The sequence below is a fragment of the Bos javanicus genome, chromosome 16 (genome assembly GCF_032452875.1).
Source record: "Bos javanicus breed banteng chromosome 16, ARS-OSU_banteng_1.0, whole genome shotgun sequence".
Classification (NCBI taxonomy): Eukaryota; Metazoa; Chordata; class Mammalia; order Artiodactyla; family Bovidae; genus Bos; species Bos javanicus.
The window spans coordinates 71,061,352-71,076,751 of NC_083883.1; the positions used below are offsets into that span (position 1 = coordinate 71,061,352).

The following is a 15,400-nucleotide window of genomic DNA, read 5'->3' on the forward strand; positions in this document are numbered from 1 at the left end:
CTTAATGTCTTTCCGTTCATTTTGAAATTGTAAATTTTCATCTGTTTCGTGAGAACGTCTTTCCGGAATGCTCTCATTGTCTCTAAGGACTTTATTCTAGCCTGAATTCTTTTTTTTCTTATAATAACTTTGTATGGGACTTGATTATTTTCTGTTGTGTATTTTTATGTGAAATTAGTTTTCCTAAACTATGAGAATGAAGCAGGTTAAACTTTCAAAGGCTCTAACTTCACAGAGCTCCTTCTGTTGTTTTTGTTAAGGTTTTTTTATTTTCTTTTTAAAGTATGTCATCTTGCTTTCTGCAATTTCCTCGCTACTCTTCCTTTCCTTTAAACTGGACCTTTCTTTTGTCCCTACTCTGCTCAGTTTTGATTCCATTCCCAGCAATTTCTCCTCATTGTAGGGTCTTGGACTAGAAGGCGGCTCCGGCAGGTCAATTTTGAAAGTTCCAGGAACCTGCCCCTTTAATCTCTTGTCTTGCAAGCTCTCTGCACTTACCCGGTGTTTAAGCAGGCAAAACACCTTCTCCTTCAGCTGCTGTTCCCAACTTGGTCCAGTGAGTACCAGCTGGCTAGCTAGGAATCTCCTGTTCTCTGGTCCCGTCAGAAGCTAGACTTTTGCTTCCTTTTGTTTCCCACACGAATTTGCTTATCACACGAGTCTTGTGGTTCTTGGTATTTTGTCCCCAGCTGCTTGCATTCTGGGGTACCAGGTACCTTGTTACCTAGTTTTATTGTGAATGTCACCCGTGAATTTTTGACCTCGCTAATCTAATTGCACCGTTACGTTTTTACATGGGATTATGAGAGCAGTGTGTTACTGCCATCATCACCACCAACTTGCCAGGATTTTCACCATCTTTTAATTCCAGCTAATTTTTGCTTTGTACTTCCTCTTGATTCCTTCCTTCAGCCTGTCACAGGAAGAACTTGGCTTCAGCTTGTATTAGAGTGTGTGTGCGTGTGTGTGTGTGTGTAGCTGAGCTGTATGAAGACAGGGTCATGAATGAGTTGAGGCTGCTGCTAACTGGGGGCACAATTGCAAAAAGTTAAAGACACAGTCCCTGCCCTTAGGTGTTTATAACCTAAGAATGCAACACACACTTGCTTAGTGAAGCAGAAGTATAGCTACCTGGTTTTCAATCACAGCTCTTATTAGCTTGCCATGCCAAATGGGGGAAGGCAACTCTTAGGGACTTCAGTTCCTCCCTTTTTAAAACACAGCGCATCTCACCGCCCTGTTCAGGTGTGTAGGTTGTGGGGGAAGAAATGAAATAACAGAAGCATATATGATCTGGTCATTCACGGCCTGCGTCCTGGGGGGTGGGGGGCAGCGACTGTGCTGTTCTTCATCCTTGTCTCTGCCCTTCAGGGCTTCACAGAGTGCTTGACACATTCTGAGTACTCAGTGCTTGCATCTTGAAAAACAGTACTAACAGCCCTATTATGGGATTATTAATTTAAAGAGTTCCTTGGCCCCATCAGCAATAACAAAAGTTAATCAGCCCATGTTTGGGACTCGAGAGGGTAACCTCCAGAAGGACCCTTCACATGGAAGAAATGGCCTTCACTCCAAAAGTCAAGCGTCAGAAGACAGGGAAGAGCTGAGTTTTTAAAATGCATGCTTTATTATTCAGCCTTCAGCAGAAATGTCACCTTTCTAAAGCAAGCTGTTATCATGCACTCACCGTGCCAAACAGGCGCCTCTGAGGAGCAGGATTTTATCTCAACATTTTGAGTGATTTGTGTTTCCCTTTCAAGGAGCTCCATGCCTTAAGGCAGCTGAAACACTAACAGCGCAAGAAGGTAAGGTTACGGGAGGAGCAGACTCCAACAACATGAAACAGGGATTTTTGCAAAACAGGTCTAGGATCGGCATCAAAGCTCTCGTCTGCAGCCGCCCTGCCCAATAATTCATGCCCTCGCCGCGCAGCTCATTGTTTTCTGGTGGGCTCCTTGGTCGACACCATATTCTCAAAGAAACTCCGTTTTGTGACAGGGCCCCCATTAGCAAGCTCAGCCACATGACAGGCCTCGAAGCAGCCAGCACAACTGCCGGCGACGCTTGCCAATAAGCCAGATGCTGCCACATATTGGCATCTGGGTCCTGGAATCGCAACCATGTTCTCAGTCTGGCTAGGGATTCTGACCCCAGCTACGGAAGGAGACAAAGGAAGGAAAGAAAGAGATGGAGCGCGGGGAGGGCACACAGGCTGTGGAAGAGTCTCTTGGTAATTTCCCTACCATGGATTTAGAGCCTCCACAACAAAAGACTCCTTGGAAAGCTGCTACCAATGCTGCCATGGGCGGGAGAGGTAGAGATGGGGAGCATTTTAAACCCAGCGAGCTGCTTTGGCACCTGGGGAGTGGGGGTGGCTGATTCAAAAGGAGACAGCTGCAGCAGGCAGCCACGTTCTCCGGGCTCCGGGCACTGAGAGAGCCCACAGTGGAGACCAGCCACCGGATGGGGCTTTGATCTGCAGCTGGGGGACTGGGGGCAACACCAGGACGGCTATCGCTTTCCATTTTCTGGGTGCCAAGACCGACCCGTGACGGCAAGGCCAACGAAGCGGCCAGGGCAAGATTCAGACCGGCTGTCTTCAGGGATCCTTTCGATCCAGAAAGGTGTGATCGGGGTGGAGGGGGTGCCGGTTTGAGCAGACGAACGGGGTGCAGGCAAAAAGAAGCCCTTTGCCTTCAACTGATTTTTGATGCCACAGTGACACCAGCCCAAGTGAAGCTTCGGATCCTGCCAGAGTCCTATGAGGTGAAGGCATGGCCCAGGAGGGCTGGGCTGCATGAGGAAAGGATAGGGTCCGAAACGAGAGGTGAGAAGAAAAAGGAGGCAGAGGTTCTTCTTTCTTAAAAATCCCCAATTGTACCCAGCACCCCTTTTTTCCCCATCATGTCCATCAAGAGGTGTTCAGGGCCTTAGGCTTGAAATACAAGTGGGAGGAGCAAGAGAATCAGAGTCGACGTGGTGGAAAGAGCCCAGCTTCTACTGTCAGAAGACTGGGGAGACAGCCCCAGAGGACACCTGCCCGCGGGAGGGCTGCTTCTCTTGGGGCACACTGGCTGTTTTCTGCTCATCAGATACTGTATCAGAACTAGAATCTCGTGGTGGTGCCTCTGCTCACAGTTCAGTGGTGAGGAGGAGGTGTTAGGGGGAACCTGTCTGTCAGGGCTTCCCTAGTGGCTCAGATGGTAAAGAATCTGCCTGCAATTCAGGTTCGATCCCTGGATCAGAAGATCCCCTGGAGTAGGAAATGGCAACCCACTCCAGTGTTCTTGCCTGGAGAAGCCCGTGGACAGAGGAGCCTGGTGGGCTACAGTCTGTGGGGTTGCAAAGAGTTGGGCGTGACTGAGTGACTAACGCTTTTCTATCTACCAGTGAAAAACATTCTTCAAAGCATGTTCTATCAATGGTGGTTAAGCAACAGTGTTGCTTTTGAAAAAGGCTAGCACATTACTACTGAGACTAAGTCCCGCCATAGCAAGACTGTAGAGACACATGAAGCAACTGCCAACACTGAAATCCCACCGCCTGGAAACATGAAATTATCTAAACATCTGGCAGATGCATACACATGGTCAGTATATATTTGGTCAAGATATATTTTATTATATATACTTTATTATCTCATCTAATAACCTTGATACCTTATAAACAAAAGGAGCTTCAAGTGAAAAACAGGAAAATAGTGGGTCACCCCCATCCCTTTCACGCCCCCTCCACCTACACACACACACACACACACACACACACACACACAGCCTTCAGGGAACAGCTAATGTATTTCTCTCTACTCCTGTGAAGCTTGGTGCCCCTTTTCAAAAGGCAAAACCAAGTCTACAGAGAGCATGTGCTCAGCTGAGTCCCTCAGTTCTGGAGAACACTGAGCAGCAGCTCTGCAAGCCTCCCAAATTCGCCTGGAACTTTCTGGTGTCTTCCTCAATCTTGGTTTAGATTCTTTACACTGAGATTTTGAACAACACAGGGTCTAAATACTAAACTTCCACTGCGGCTCTGCTCAAGAATAAGCAAATAGTCCAACAACATACACCAAGTAATCAAAAGAATTGCAATGATAATGTTTATTCTGTTCAGTGGATGAGTTATTTGAATCCAGAGAACTGCGACAGAAGGGGCAGAGTCTCTGTGAGGGACCAGATCACAACCCACCACGTACGCCTCCTTCTGCCCCCGCCTCTGATGTCTTCTTCATCCAGTTGGCTCTTCCCCTTGACTTTTCCCTTCCCCCTTGTTGACTTCCTTATCTATCTTCTGCTGTCACCTGTTTCCACTGATGCAAAAACTCCTTGGGCCAGCCTCCTGGGAAATAAGCTAAGTGCTGGGAAATGTCTTCAAATTAAAAAACACACACCAGAAAAAAAACAAAAACCACACACCACACGGAAGGATGTTGGTGTTGATGCAAAGCACAGGCAATAAGCTGACAAGGAACTAAGCCAGTGGTTCTCAAACTTCATTGTGCATGAGAATCACCTTGAAGGGTTTGTTAAATAAAATCGATTGCTGAGATGTGGGATAGGGTCCGAGACTATGCATTTCTAACAAGTTCCCAATGATGCTAACATTGATGGGCTGGGGACCTCTTTTTTTTTTTTTTTCCATTTCCCTAAAACTTTCTTATTCGGGAGTAATTTCAAATTTAAACTCTCAAGAAGAGTAAAAATCTCGCTGTTCCCTTGACTCAGATTGGGATCCCTTTTTGAGGACCCCTAAGACTCTTGAGAGTCCCTTGGACTGCAAGGAGATCCAACCAGTCCATTCTAAAAGAGATCAGCCCTGGGATTTCTTTGCAAGGAATAATGCTAAAGCTGAAACTCCAGTACTTTGGCCACCTCATGCAAAGAGTTGACTCATTGGAAAAGGCTCTGATGCTGGGAGGGATTGGGGGCAGGAGGAGAAGGGGACAACAGAGGATGAGATGGCTGGATGGCATCACTGACTTGATGGACGTGAGTCTGAGTGAACTCCGGGAGTTGGTGATGGACAGGGAGGCCTGGCGTGCTATGATTCATGGGGTCGCAAAGAGTCAGACATGACTGAGCGACTGAACTGAACTGAAGCTAAGCTATGTCTGAGGAGCAAACAATCCCCTGGCAGGACACACCGCCTTATAAGAACAGGAGCGGAGTGCTATCCACATAGAAAGCAGACCAACTCTTTAGAAGGTGGGACAAAGTGTCACAAAATGATGAGTGAAACTGAGAGGAGGTCCCGGGGGTTTTAAGCTCAGAACAGTGAACAGCATTGGCAACCAATGGGCGGAAGTATAGAAATTTCTGGTTTGTTTCTCTGGTGATTCCTTAGGGGTGATTTTCAGTTCAGTTCAGTTCAGTCGCTCAGTCGTGTCCAACTCTTTGCGACCCCATGAATCGCAGCACACCAGGCCTCCCTGTCCATCACCAACTTCCGGAGTTCACTCAAACTCACATCCCTCAAGTCAGTGATGTCATCCAGCCATCTCATCCTCTGTTGTCCCCTTCTCCTCCTGCCCCCAATCCCTCCCAGCATCAGAGCCTTTTCCAATGAGTCAACTCTTCGCATGAGGTGGCCAAAGTACTGGAGTTTCAGCTTTAGCATCATTCCTTCCAAAGAACACCCAGGACTGATCTCCTTTAGAATGGGCTGATTGGATCTCCTTGCAGTCCAAGAGACTCTCAAGAGTCTTCTCCAACACCACAGTTCAAAAGCATCAATTCTTCGGTGCTCAGCTTTCTTCACAGACCAACTCTCACATCCATACATGACTACTGGAAAAACCACAGCCTTGACTAGACGGAGTTTTGTTGGCAAAGTAATGTCTCTGCTTTTGAATATGCTATCTAGGTTGGTCATAATTTTCATTCCAAGGAGTAAGTGTCTTTTAATTTCATGGCTGCAATCACCATCTGCAGTGATTTTTGAGCCCCCCAAAATAAAGTCTGACACTGTTTCTACTGTTTCCCCATCTATTTCCCATGAAGTGATGGGACCAGATGCCATGAGTTTTCTGAATGTTGAAACTACAGATCCATATCTCCTAGGATAAACTGTCTTTGAAAAAAACGAAAAGTAATTATTCGCTAGGGAAACTCTGTACCTGAGAGACACGGACGAGACATGTACCCCTCTATTCTACTGCCTGAACTCAGGACTTTCTCTCTTTCCTGGATGTCTGCAGTTAACTCCTAACTGATCTCTTGACCTCTTATCACCCTCTCTCCAATTTATCCTCCATTCTAACCCTGAAGTTACCTTTTTAACAGCAGGCTGCAATAATGTCATCTCTCTGAAGCCCCCTACCACTTAGAGAAGGAATTCCAAATGTCTCTAGGTGGCATTTAACCTGGCCCCAACCTACCTTTCAAAAGCATATGTCTACACACCAGCCTCAATAGAATAGGCACAGTTACACCTTTTCCTAGCTCCAGGCCTTTGTACACAACTGTTTTTTGTTCCCCTGGAGATTTTCCTTCTTCCCAAACAAAATCTTGAAAAAGAGAAGTCCTTATGTTTAAAAATACTATTCAAAGGTCAAGGTTCCATTCCAATACAGGCAGCCTTCCTGCAGTTGCTCTGATCTCGCCTTTGTAGGCTCACCATCCTCTATTTGTACCTTCTGACACTAACACGTCCTGCCCTACTTATTATTTATGCTTTCTTCCCCGAGTTTCATAAGGTCCTTGAAGACAAGTACCGTGTCTTTTGTTCAATGACCAGAGAAGCCCACAGGAGGCATGGTGGGCAGATGAAGAAAAGATGAAGGGAGGAAGATGGAGACGAATGAGAAAAGGCGAGCACAGGGAGGGGAGGTGTTCAGTTTTAGTTTTCTTAGGCTTTTAGAATGTTTTGCTGAAGACAGATCCTTCAAAAATCTCATACATTTTCCTTCCAGAACAACCAAGACTATAAAGTTGTACAGATTTTTGTTTTGCCAACACTTCACGTCTTTTTTTTTCTTCCTTTCTATGCTGCTGGATCATGGAAAAAGCAAGAGAGTACCAGAAAAACATCTATTTCTGCTTTATTGACTATGCCAAAGCCTTTGACTGTGTGGATCACAATCAACTGTGGAAAATTCTCAAAGAGATGGGAATACCAGACCACCTGATCTGCCTCTTGAGAAATCTGTATGCAGATCAGGAAGCAACAGTTAGAACTGGACATGGAACAACCGACTGGTTCCAAATAGGAAAAGGAGTACGTCAAGGCTGTATATTGTCACCCTGTTTATTTAACTTATACGCAGAGTACATCATGAGAAACGCTGGACTGGAATAAACACAAGCTGGAATCAAGATTGCCGGGAGAAATATCAATAACCTCAGATATGCAGATGACACCACTCTTATGGCAGACAGTGAAGAGGAACTCAAAAGCCTCTTGATGAAAGTGGAGAGTGAAAAAGTTGGCTTAAAGCTCAACATTCAGAAAACGAAGATCATGGCATCTGGTCCCATCACTTCATGGGAAACAGATGGGGAAACAGCGGAAACAGTGTCAGACTTTATTTTTCTGGGCTCCAAAATCACTGCAGATGGTGACTGCAGCAATGAAATTAAAAGATGCTTACTCCTTGGAAGGAAAGTTACGACCAACCTAGATAGCGTGTTCAAAAGCAGAGACATTACTTTGCCAACAAAGGTCCATCTAGTCAAGGCTATGGTTTTTCCTGTGGTCATGTATGGATTTGAGAGTTGGACTGTGAAGAAGGCTGAGCGCCGAAGAATTGATGCTTTTGAACTGTGGTGTTGGAGAAGACTCTTGAGAGTCCCTTGGACTGCAAGGAGATCCAACCAGTCCATTCTGAAGGAGATCAGCCCTGGGATTTCTTTGGAAGGAATGATGCTAAAGCTGAAACTCCAGTACTTTGGCCACCTCATGCGAAGAGTTGACTCATTGGAAAAGACTCTGATGCTGGGAGGGATTGGGGGCAGGAGGAGAAGGGGACGACAGAGGATGAGATGGCTGGATGGCATCACTGACTCGATGGATGTGAGTCTGAGTGAACTCCGGGAGTTGGTGATGGACAGGGAGGCCTGGCGTGCTGTGATTTATGGGGTCACAAAGAGTCAGAAACGACTGAGTGAATGATCTGATCTGATGTCACTACTGAGTCTGTCTATTCGATGTCACTATTTTATGTCTGTCTCACATGGGATAAGGGCAATATCACATTCCAATTGTTATTTTGGTTCCAATAACGAAACAGGTTGAAGTCTTTTTACATGTGTCAAATCCCCTTTGACATTCGCCTCTTTGGTGGGGCTGGTCAAACTCCTACCTTGTGGTTTAGCTTTAGAAGGAATTTGATCAACATGCCCAGAAGAGTTACCTTTTTGATATGAACACTTTTTTGAGATTTACAAAAGCAGGACGCCAACATCTCTAAGTGTGACCAGAAGTTGGTTTGCTGGCCATTCTCTCTTATTCACTGAGATGTTTTCTTGCCCAAAGAAGTCAAAGCAGCTCTTTGGAGACACTCCTGGCCTCTTCCTTGACTGCAGACATACCAGCTGTCCTCTGCAAGAAAGCAGAGCTAGAAGCAACTCTGGGTAAGTGAGTCATTTAATTCTTTCCAGAAGGTAGTTTAGCATCTCTTTTCCTGGAAGAAGAGGAACAGTTTCTGTTTCTGCCTAACTCTCGCTGGGGGAAGAACAAAGAATAGCACTTCAGCTCGAAAAAGCACACTCATTGTTCCAGAAACCTGGGCCAACACACCTCACCAGCCCTGCTCTCACTCTCGTAGAGTAACACTCAAGTCACTTTCTCTCCTGCACCTCCTCACGTTTTCTCTGTCGCTATTTCTCCCTGTGCCAGACCCCTGGATCGAGGGAAGGAGTCACATGGCAGGGACAAAAAAGGCGGGCTCTGCCATCTGACTACATGTCACCACTATTATAAATCTTCCTAAAAAAGGAAGCTTGTCCTCTGGTTTCCTATTTACTGAGAGTAAGTGCTGCTGAATCATAAACGCCTGTAGTACTTTCCTTCCCGTTTCCCTGCTATGTTTACAATCTTACTGAGAAATGACTGACTTCACAGCTTTTGCCATTTAGTAACCCTTCAACATGGACTTAATATGAAATCCTTAAAATGAGCTGAGTAGACTCAAAAGTCCAAATTACCTAGACTGGTAGAGGTTAATGTTCTCCTGCATTAAATAGGAACAGAAGGTATCAGTTTTGTACTCCGATTGTGCCTGCCCAAGAAGTGAGTCAAATAAGCATATGAAACATGATAGATGAGGGCAACAGGGGTAGGAAAACCACCCGAGTTGTGGAGAGAGGTCTGAGAAGTAAGCAAATGTAGGCGTGTCCTGCTCCTTTCACCTCCATGCACTTCTATCTAGACCTTCTACTCTCCTTTTCCAGCGCAGAGCTGACAGAGACACAGCCCTTGAATATTTCAATCTATTTTTAATTTTTATAGCCACATAACCACCAAGCACTGTGCTACAGAGCGAATGCATGGCAGCAACCCAAGTACCTGGGATTACTAAAAAAGCATTACAAGAAAACAGTTAAGTACCAATTTCAAAGATTTTCATTAACTTTGTATTTTTACAATGTTGGCTTACTCTGAAAAAATCCACCACATACTTGTGACGCTTAGAACTCAACTGCCTTTTCATTCTAGAGGTAAGGGAACAGATCTAGAATATTGTTATTAAAGCTAAAAGGCTAGTCACAGAGGTGGGACCAGATACCACCCTAAGACTTTCTATTATATTTCACAATCCTTAGAGAAAGAACTTGAAATACCAGGTTTCATGACCCAGAGCATTTAGATATACCAGAGGTTAAATCCACTACTCTAAGAAAAAAGATGACCCATTTATGCCTTGGCCTCTGCTATAAAGTAATCCCTGTGTGTGCTAAGTTGCTTCAGTTAATGTCTGACTCTTTACGACCCCGTGGACGGTAGCCCACCAAGCTCCTCTGTCTAGGGGCTTCTCCAGGCAAGACTACTGGAGTGGGGAAGTGGGGATCCTCCAGGGGATCTTCCTGACCCCGGGATTGAAACCAAGTCTCTTACATCTTCCGCTTTGGTAGGTGGGTTCTTTTCCACTACTGCCACCTGGGAAGTAATCCCTAAGTGAGCCCAATAAAGATGCTAGAAAAGGCTCCCTGTGAGGCAAAGAAATTCTCAGTGCTACAATTAGGTTATTTTTCTATCTAGAGTCATAAATTATGGGCAAGTGGAATTCAACTAAGGCATACATTATGTGCAGGGTCCTAATATAGTGTTACTGATCGTAGCATGAATATTATTTATAGATTTTATCTTTTTCATTACACACATTATACGAAAGCTAAACTTAATCTTGGCTCACAATATTCTGAAATAAGACAGGGTAGGAAAAGCCTGAGGGTCAAAACACAATAAGAATTATAGCTGTTTAGAAAGGCTTAAAATACAGGTTTAAACATGTGAACAAGAGGTCAGTAATTGTAACAAGTAAATTGAAGACATACATGTCTCCCAAAATCTTAACTCATACCATTGTTAAAACAAACTGTTAAAATCACAGCATTCTTTGTTACTTTTAGGGACCTTAACTTACCCCTTTTGTGAAACAGAAATGGTAGATATTCATAGCATATCTGAAGATAGGTGGCATTATGCCAAATTATTGGCAACCTGCTGGAAAAGCTCTTTTTAAAGAATGTAGTAAAATAACAGTCAATGGCATTGGTAATTTCATACAAAAATATAAAATCAAACGAGAGTAAGGACTCAAACGGTTATCTGTACATCAAGGTTCTTGAGGACACTGCTTACAACAGCCAGAAGGTAGAAATATCCAAATGTCCACTGACAGATGAATGGATAACAAAATGTGGTATATACATATAATGGAGTATTATTCAGCCTTAAAAAGGAATGGAACTCTGGTATGTGATACAGCATGGATCAACCTTGAAAACACTATATCAAGCAAAATAAGTCTGACAAAAAAGAACAGATATTATATGATTCCACTTCTGTGAGAGACTTAGAAAATAAGATTCATACAGAAAGTAGAACAGTGGCTACCAGGGGGTGGAGGGAGGAGGAATGGAAAGTTCTTGTTTAATGGGTAAAGAGTTTCAGTTTTAGAGATGTAAAAATTTTGAAATGCAGTGGTAATGGCTGGGAAAAACTGTGAATATACTTAATGGCATTGAATTGTATACTTAAAAGTAGTTAAAATGGTAAATTTTATTATGTAAATTTTGATACAATAAAAAACTAATTGAGAAAAAAATTTTAAAAATCAAATGAGAAATGTAAGTGGTAAGTTCTCTGATTTTGATTTTTCTAATACATGTCATCAAGTAAAAACAGACTTGGGTCACCACCTCAAAGCCATTTGTCCTGTGTGTTTATTACTCTATAATTCATGTCCACCATGATTATGAATGATGTATTTACGTTAAGTACAAGTTCCAAACACAGAAATAAAGAAACTGAAGCAACGGATTTATGTCAACACAATTCCATCTGTTAACACTGTCCTTTGAACCCAGGGACGAAAGTCATGTGGTAGGGCTGGGAGCGTCACCTTAGCTGTGAAGTCCTACTTTATGTCATAGGGCACTTCTGGAAGGAAGCTCTGGAATGACCAACTCTAACTACTTGCAGATTTCCTACTAGTCCTACACAGGAAGGAATTCTTGTGTCTCACCTGCATGAGTTCCTGTTTTGAGACCTGGGGGCTGGCGAGTTGAAATCCAGTTCCAGGGAGTGATGTCATCTCAACTGAGCTATGATCCTGGTGACCTGCTCCCCATCCTGGTGTTGTTGCAGCCCTTCAGCTGGGGTTCAGGTTATAAGGGGACCAAAAAGGGAAATGGGGGAGTAGGATAACAGAACAAGGAAAATGCCTGCACATTTCCTTCGTTCCACTAAAGCTTTTTCTGCTTCCATTTAATGTGATGGGCGGGCCTGGCCAATGGCAGCTGGAAGCTGCACAGAGGCTCTTGGGGTGGGGATAGGCTCTCTCACAGATCTTGAAAATACAAAGAATTAAAACATACAGAAAACTTTCATTATGTTTGTGGCACCATTTGGAAATGGTGATTTATTCTTTCATCTTTGGATAAAGTTTAAAAAAAACATGCATTAACTTAAAAAGTTTGTATTCTGTTGTAAACACAGTATGACTACAGGAGCGATCTCAGCAACAGAAAGAAATAACAAACACAAATGTATAAATACTCATGTTCTTTCGACACAATGTCAAGTGGATGAGGAGGTCAAATCTCGAAATCCTGTCAATACAGAATAAAATAGGATTGCCGTTCAATCCCACTGAGATGAGATCCTTTGGTTCTTAGGATACTCAGCCAAAAAGCTAAAACAAAGTCAAACACAGTAAGAAGCAGAAACTGCTAACCTTTCAAAATGAAAGGAAGAGAGGTCTTTGAATAGAAAAAAAATTGTAAGCAATTAAAAGAAAGAGAGACTTCAATCTTTAGTGCATTTATTTTACATCATGATTCTTTAATTCTTATTAAGTTGATACAGTTTGGGGAAATAAATACTCCTTTCCCTTTTTTGCTGCCTATGTATTAGTAGCGGTAGGAAGAACAGAATATGACAATAGGCAAAGGGTGTAGAAAGTGGAAAGATAGAGAGAGAGAGCTGAGAGCTCATATGAACCCTACTGTTAGCAATACCAACCAAGAAAGTACAGAGTTGACAACAGGAAGTGTTTTTTTAAGTGGACTTCAGAAAGAATGAATATGGGACCACATTCGATATACATTAATTATATAGCATTGTGGTTGAGTTTCCTATCAGACATGATGTGTATCTTCCTTTTTTTCTCATTTTTTAAGCTTCATAGATGACACTACTTGTGAAGCACTTTTAGTATATATATCTTGGTTAGCGAAAAGCACAGTCAGCTGCCATGTAAAGGTCATCCTTTCAAGTAACACTTCATTCTACACTCGGAGCTTCATCTCAGAGGAAGTTCTTGAAGGTCGTTCCTCTTTTAGTTGGGTTTACAACTCACCTGCACCACTAAATGCAGATAAAATAAAGATCACACCTTGGTTTGTATGTAACAGCCCCTTGCAAAGGTAGCCAATATCTTGTCCAGACAGTAACTGTAAAGGAATTGTTCTCTCTCAGGCCTTTTCTCTCCATTTCCTCTAAAGCTCTTCATCCCAATGCCTGGTGTCCCGTGAGTGAGTGTGAGGCTGAGCTGCCTCCGTGCTAGAGATGCCTGTTGCAGAGAAGGCCAGAATGTGTGCAGAGAACTCTGCGTTTTCTGTTCATCTCATCAGCTCTGCCCAATCCACAGGGGTAAAAAACGGATGAGATTTGATATCTTCAACACCAGCAACTCCAGCACCAAGCCGCTCCACAGGGTTGAACTGTAAGAGCTAAAAAGGAAGGATTTAAGTGAGTAGTGGGAATCTAACTAAAGAATCAAAGGAAAATAAAAACATAATGAAAGGAAACTACTTCTAAATTCAACCTCAGTAACAAATGGACTTGATGACAGCCAACTGACTGTATTTCCTTGAAAGAGGATTGTGTCTGTAACACCACCCTAGCTATGGGGTGCTGGGGAATATATCTGAGTTTATGGCTTTTCAAATGATATCACCTTGAGTAACTCACTTTGTTACTATATACTATATGCTGCTGCTGCTAAGTCGCTTCAGTCGTGTCCGACTCTGTGCGATCCCATAGACAGCAGCCCACCAGGCTCCCCGTCCCTGGGATTCTCCAGGCAAGAACATTGGAGTGGGTTGCCATTTCCTTCTCCAATGCATGAAAGTGAAAAGTGAAAGTGAAGTCACTCAGTTGTGTCCGACTCCTAGCGACCCCATGGACTTCAGCCTACCAGGCCCCTCCGTCCATGGGACTTTCCAGACAAGAGTACTGGAGTGGGGTGCCATTGCCTTCTCTGATACACTATATAGCTATAGTATATCTAGTATATCTATACTAGATATCTATACTATACTATATATCTATATACTATAGGATAGTTCCACCTATCAATTTCCTACTCCAAAAGAATGATCATGACATTAACTAGATATTGCACCAAATTCTGAGAGATCCAGCTACTCCTTTCATGGTTAGAAAGTCTGAGAGGCACATTAAGTCTTTCAACCTCTAGTGAATTATATATGCCCTGGGACTAAATTTACCTAAGGTCTGAATGTGTGTGCTAGCTGCTTCAGTCATGTCCAGCTCTTTGTGGCCCTATGCGCTGGGGCCCATCAGGCTTCTCTGTCCATGGAATTTCCCAGGCAACAATGCCCTCCTCCAGGGGATCTTCCCAACCCAGGGATTGAACCTGTGTCTGTTGTGTCTCCTGCCTTGGTAGGTGAGTTCTTTATCACCAGTGCCACCTGGGAAGCCCAAGATCTGAATAAGCAAATTCATATTCTAAAACTGCTTTCTTTTAAACAGCTGCCTCACATGGAACAATTTGATCCAATGAGTGAAATGTGTTTCAACTTCTTCACTAATAGCAATAAGGCTAAAATAAGTTAATAATGTTATTTGCAACACAATTTGTGTGGGAAAATAAAAGTAGTCATACACAGTAACAGATGACGCTGGTCATACTGAAAGAATGTGTTACTTAAGACATTCATGTATCCTCAAATTTTTGTTTTAACAACTTTACTGAGAGATAATTTATATAGCACGAAATTTATCTATTGCAAGCGTACAGCCTAATGACTCTTGGCAAATTTGAAAAGCTCCCTAAAAAGTTTCTTCATGTGGTTTGCAGTCAATCTACATTTCCATCCCCACCCCCAGGCAACCACTGATTTGCTTTCTATCTCTATAAACTTGCCCCTTCTGGACATTTCATATAAATGAGATCATAAAGCAGCTGCCTTCTTTCACTAAGCATAATGTTTCTGAGGTCCATCTGTGTTGTAGAAGGTGTTGCAGAAGGTGTCAACAGTCTGTTCCTTTCAGTTTCTGAATAGCATTCCACTATTTGAATATAACTACTTGGGGTTCCCTGTAGCTCAGACGGTAAAGAATCTGCCTGCAATGCAGGAGACCCAGGTTTGATCCCCGGGTCAGGAAGGTCCCCTGGAGTAAGGGAATGGCAAGCCACTCCAGTATTCTTGCCTGGAGAATCCCATGGACAGAACAGCCTGGTGGGCTACAGTCCATGGGGCTGCAAAGAGTTGAACACGACTGAGCAGCTAACACTCCTGCTCGTCTTTGGATGGAACATATTCTGTGAACTTTGGATGGAACATGTTCTGTGAGTCTGTTCACCAGTCGATGGACGTATGGGCTCCCCAGGTTGTGGCTACCATTAATTGTACTGCTTTTAACATTTACATATATGGCTTCCTGCAGACGTGTATTTTCATTTCTCTTAAGGACATCCCTAGGAGTGGGGACAGTC

The 15,400-nt window shown here is 43.5% G+C and overlaps 1 protein-coding gene across 2 annotated transcripts in view; it reads right to left on the minus strand.

The window, feature by feature from the left end:
- Nucleotides 1–12,461: 12,461 nt before the first annotated feature.
- RPS6KC1 (ribosomal protein S6 kinase C1) overlaps nt 12,462–15,400 on the minus strand; it is a 203,271-nt gene continuing 200,332 nt past the window's right edge. For both annotated transcript variants that reach the window (XM_061383527.1, XM_061383529.1), the window contains one exon: nt 12,462–13,388. In XM_061383527.1, the coding sequence (XP_061239511.1) occupies nt 13,278–13,388 (111 nt within the window). In that variant the 3' untranslated portion in view covers nt 12,462–13,277. The remainder of the gene's footprint in view (nt 13,389–15,400) is intronic.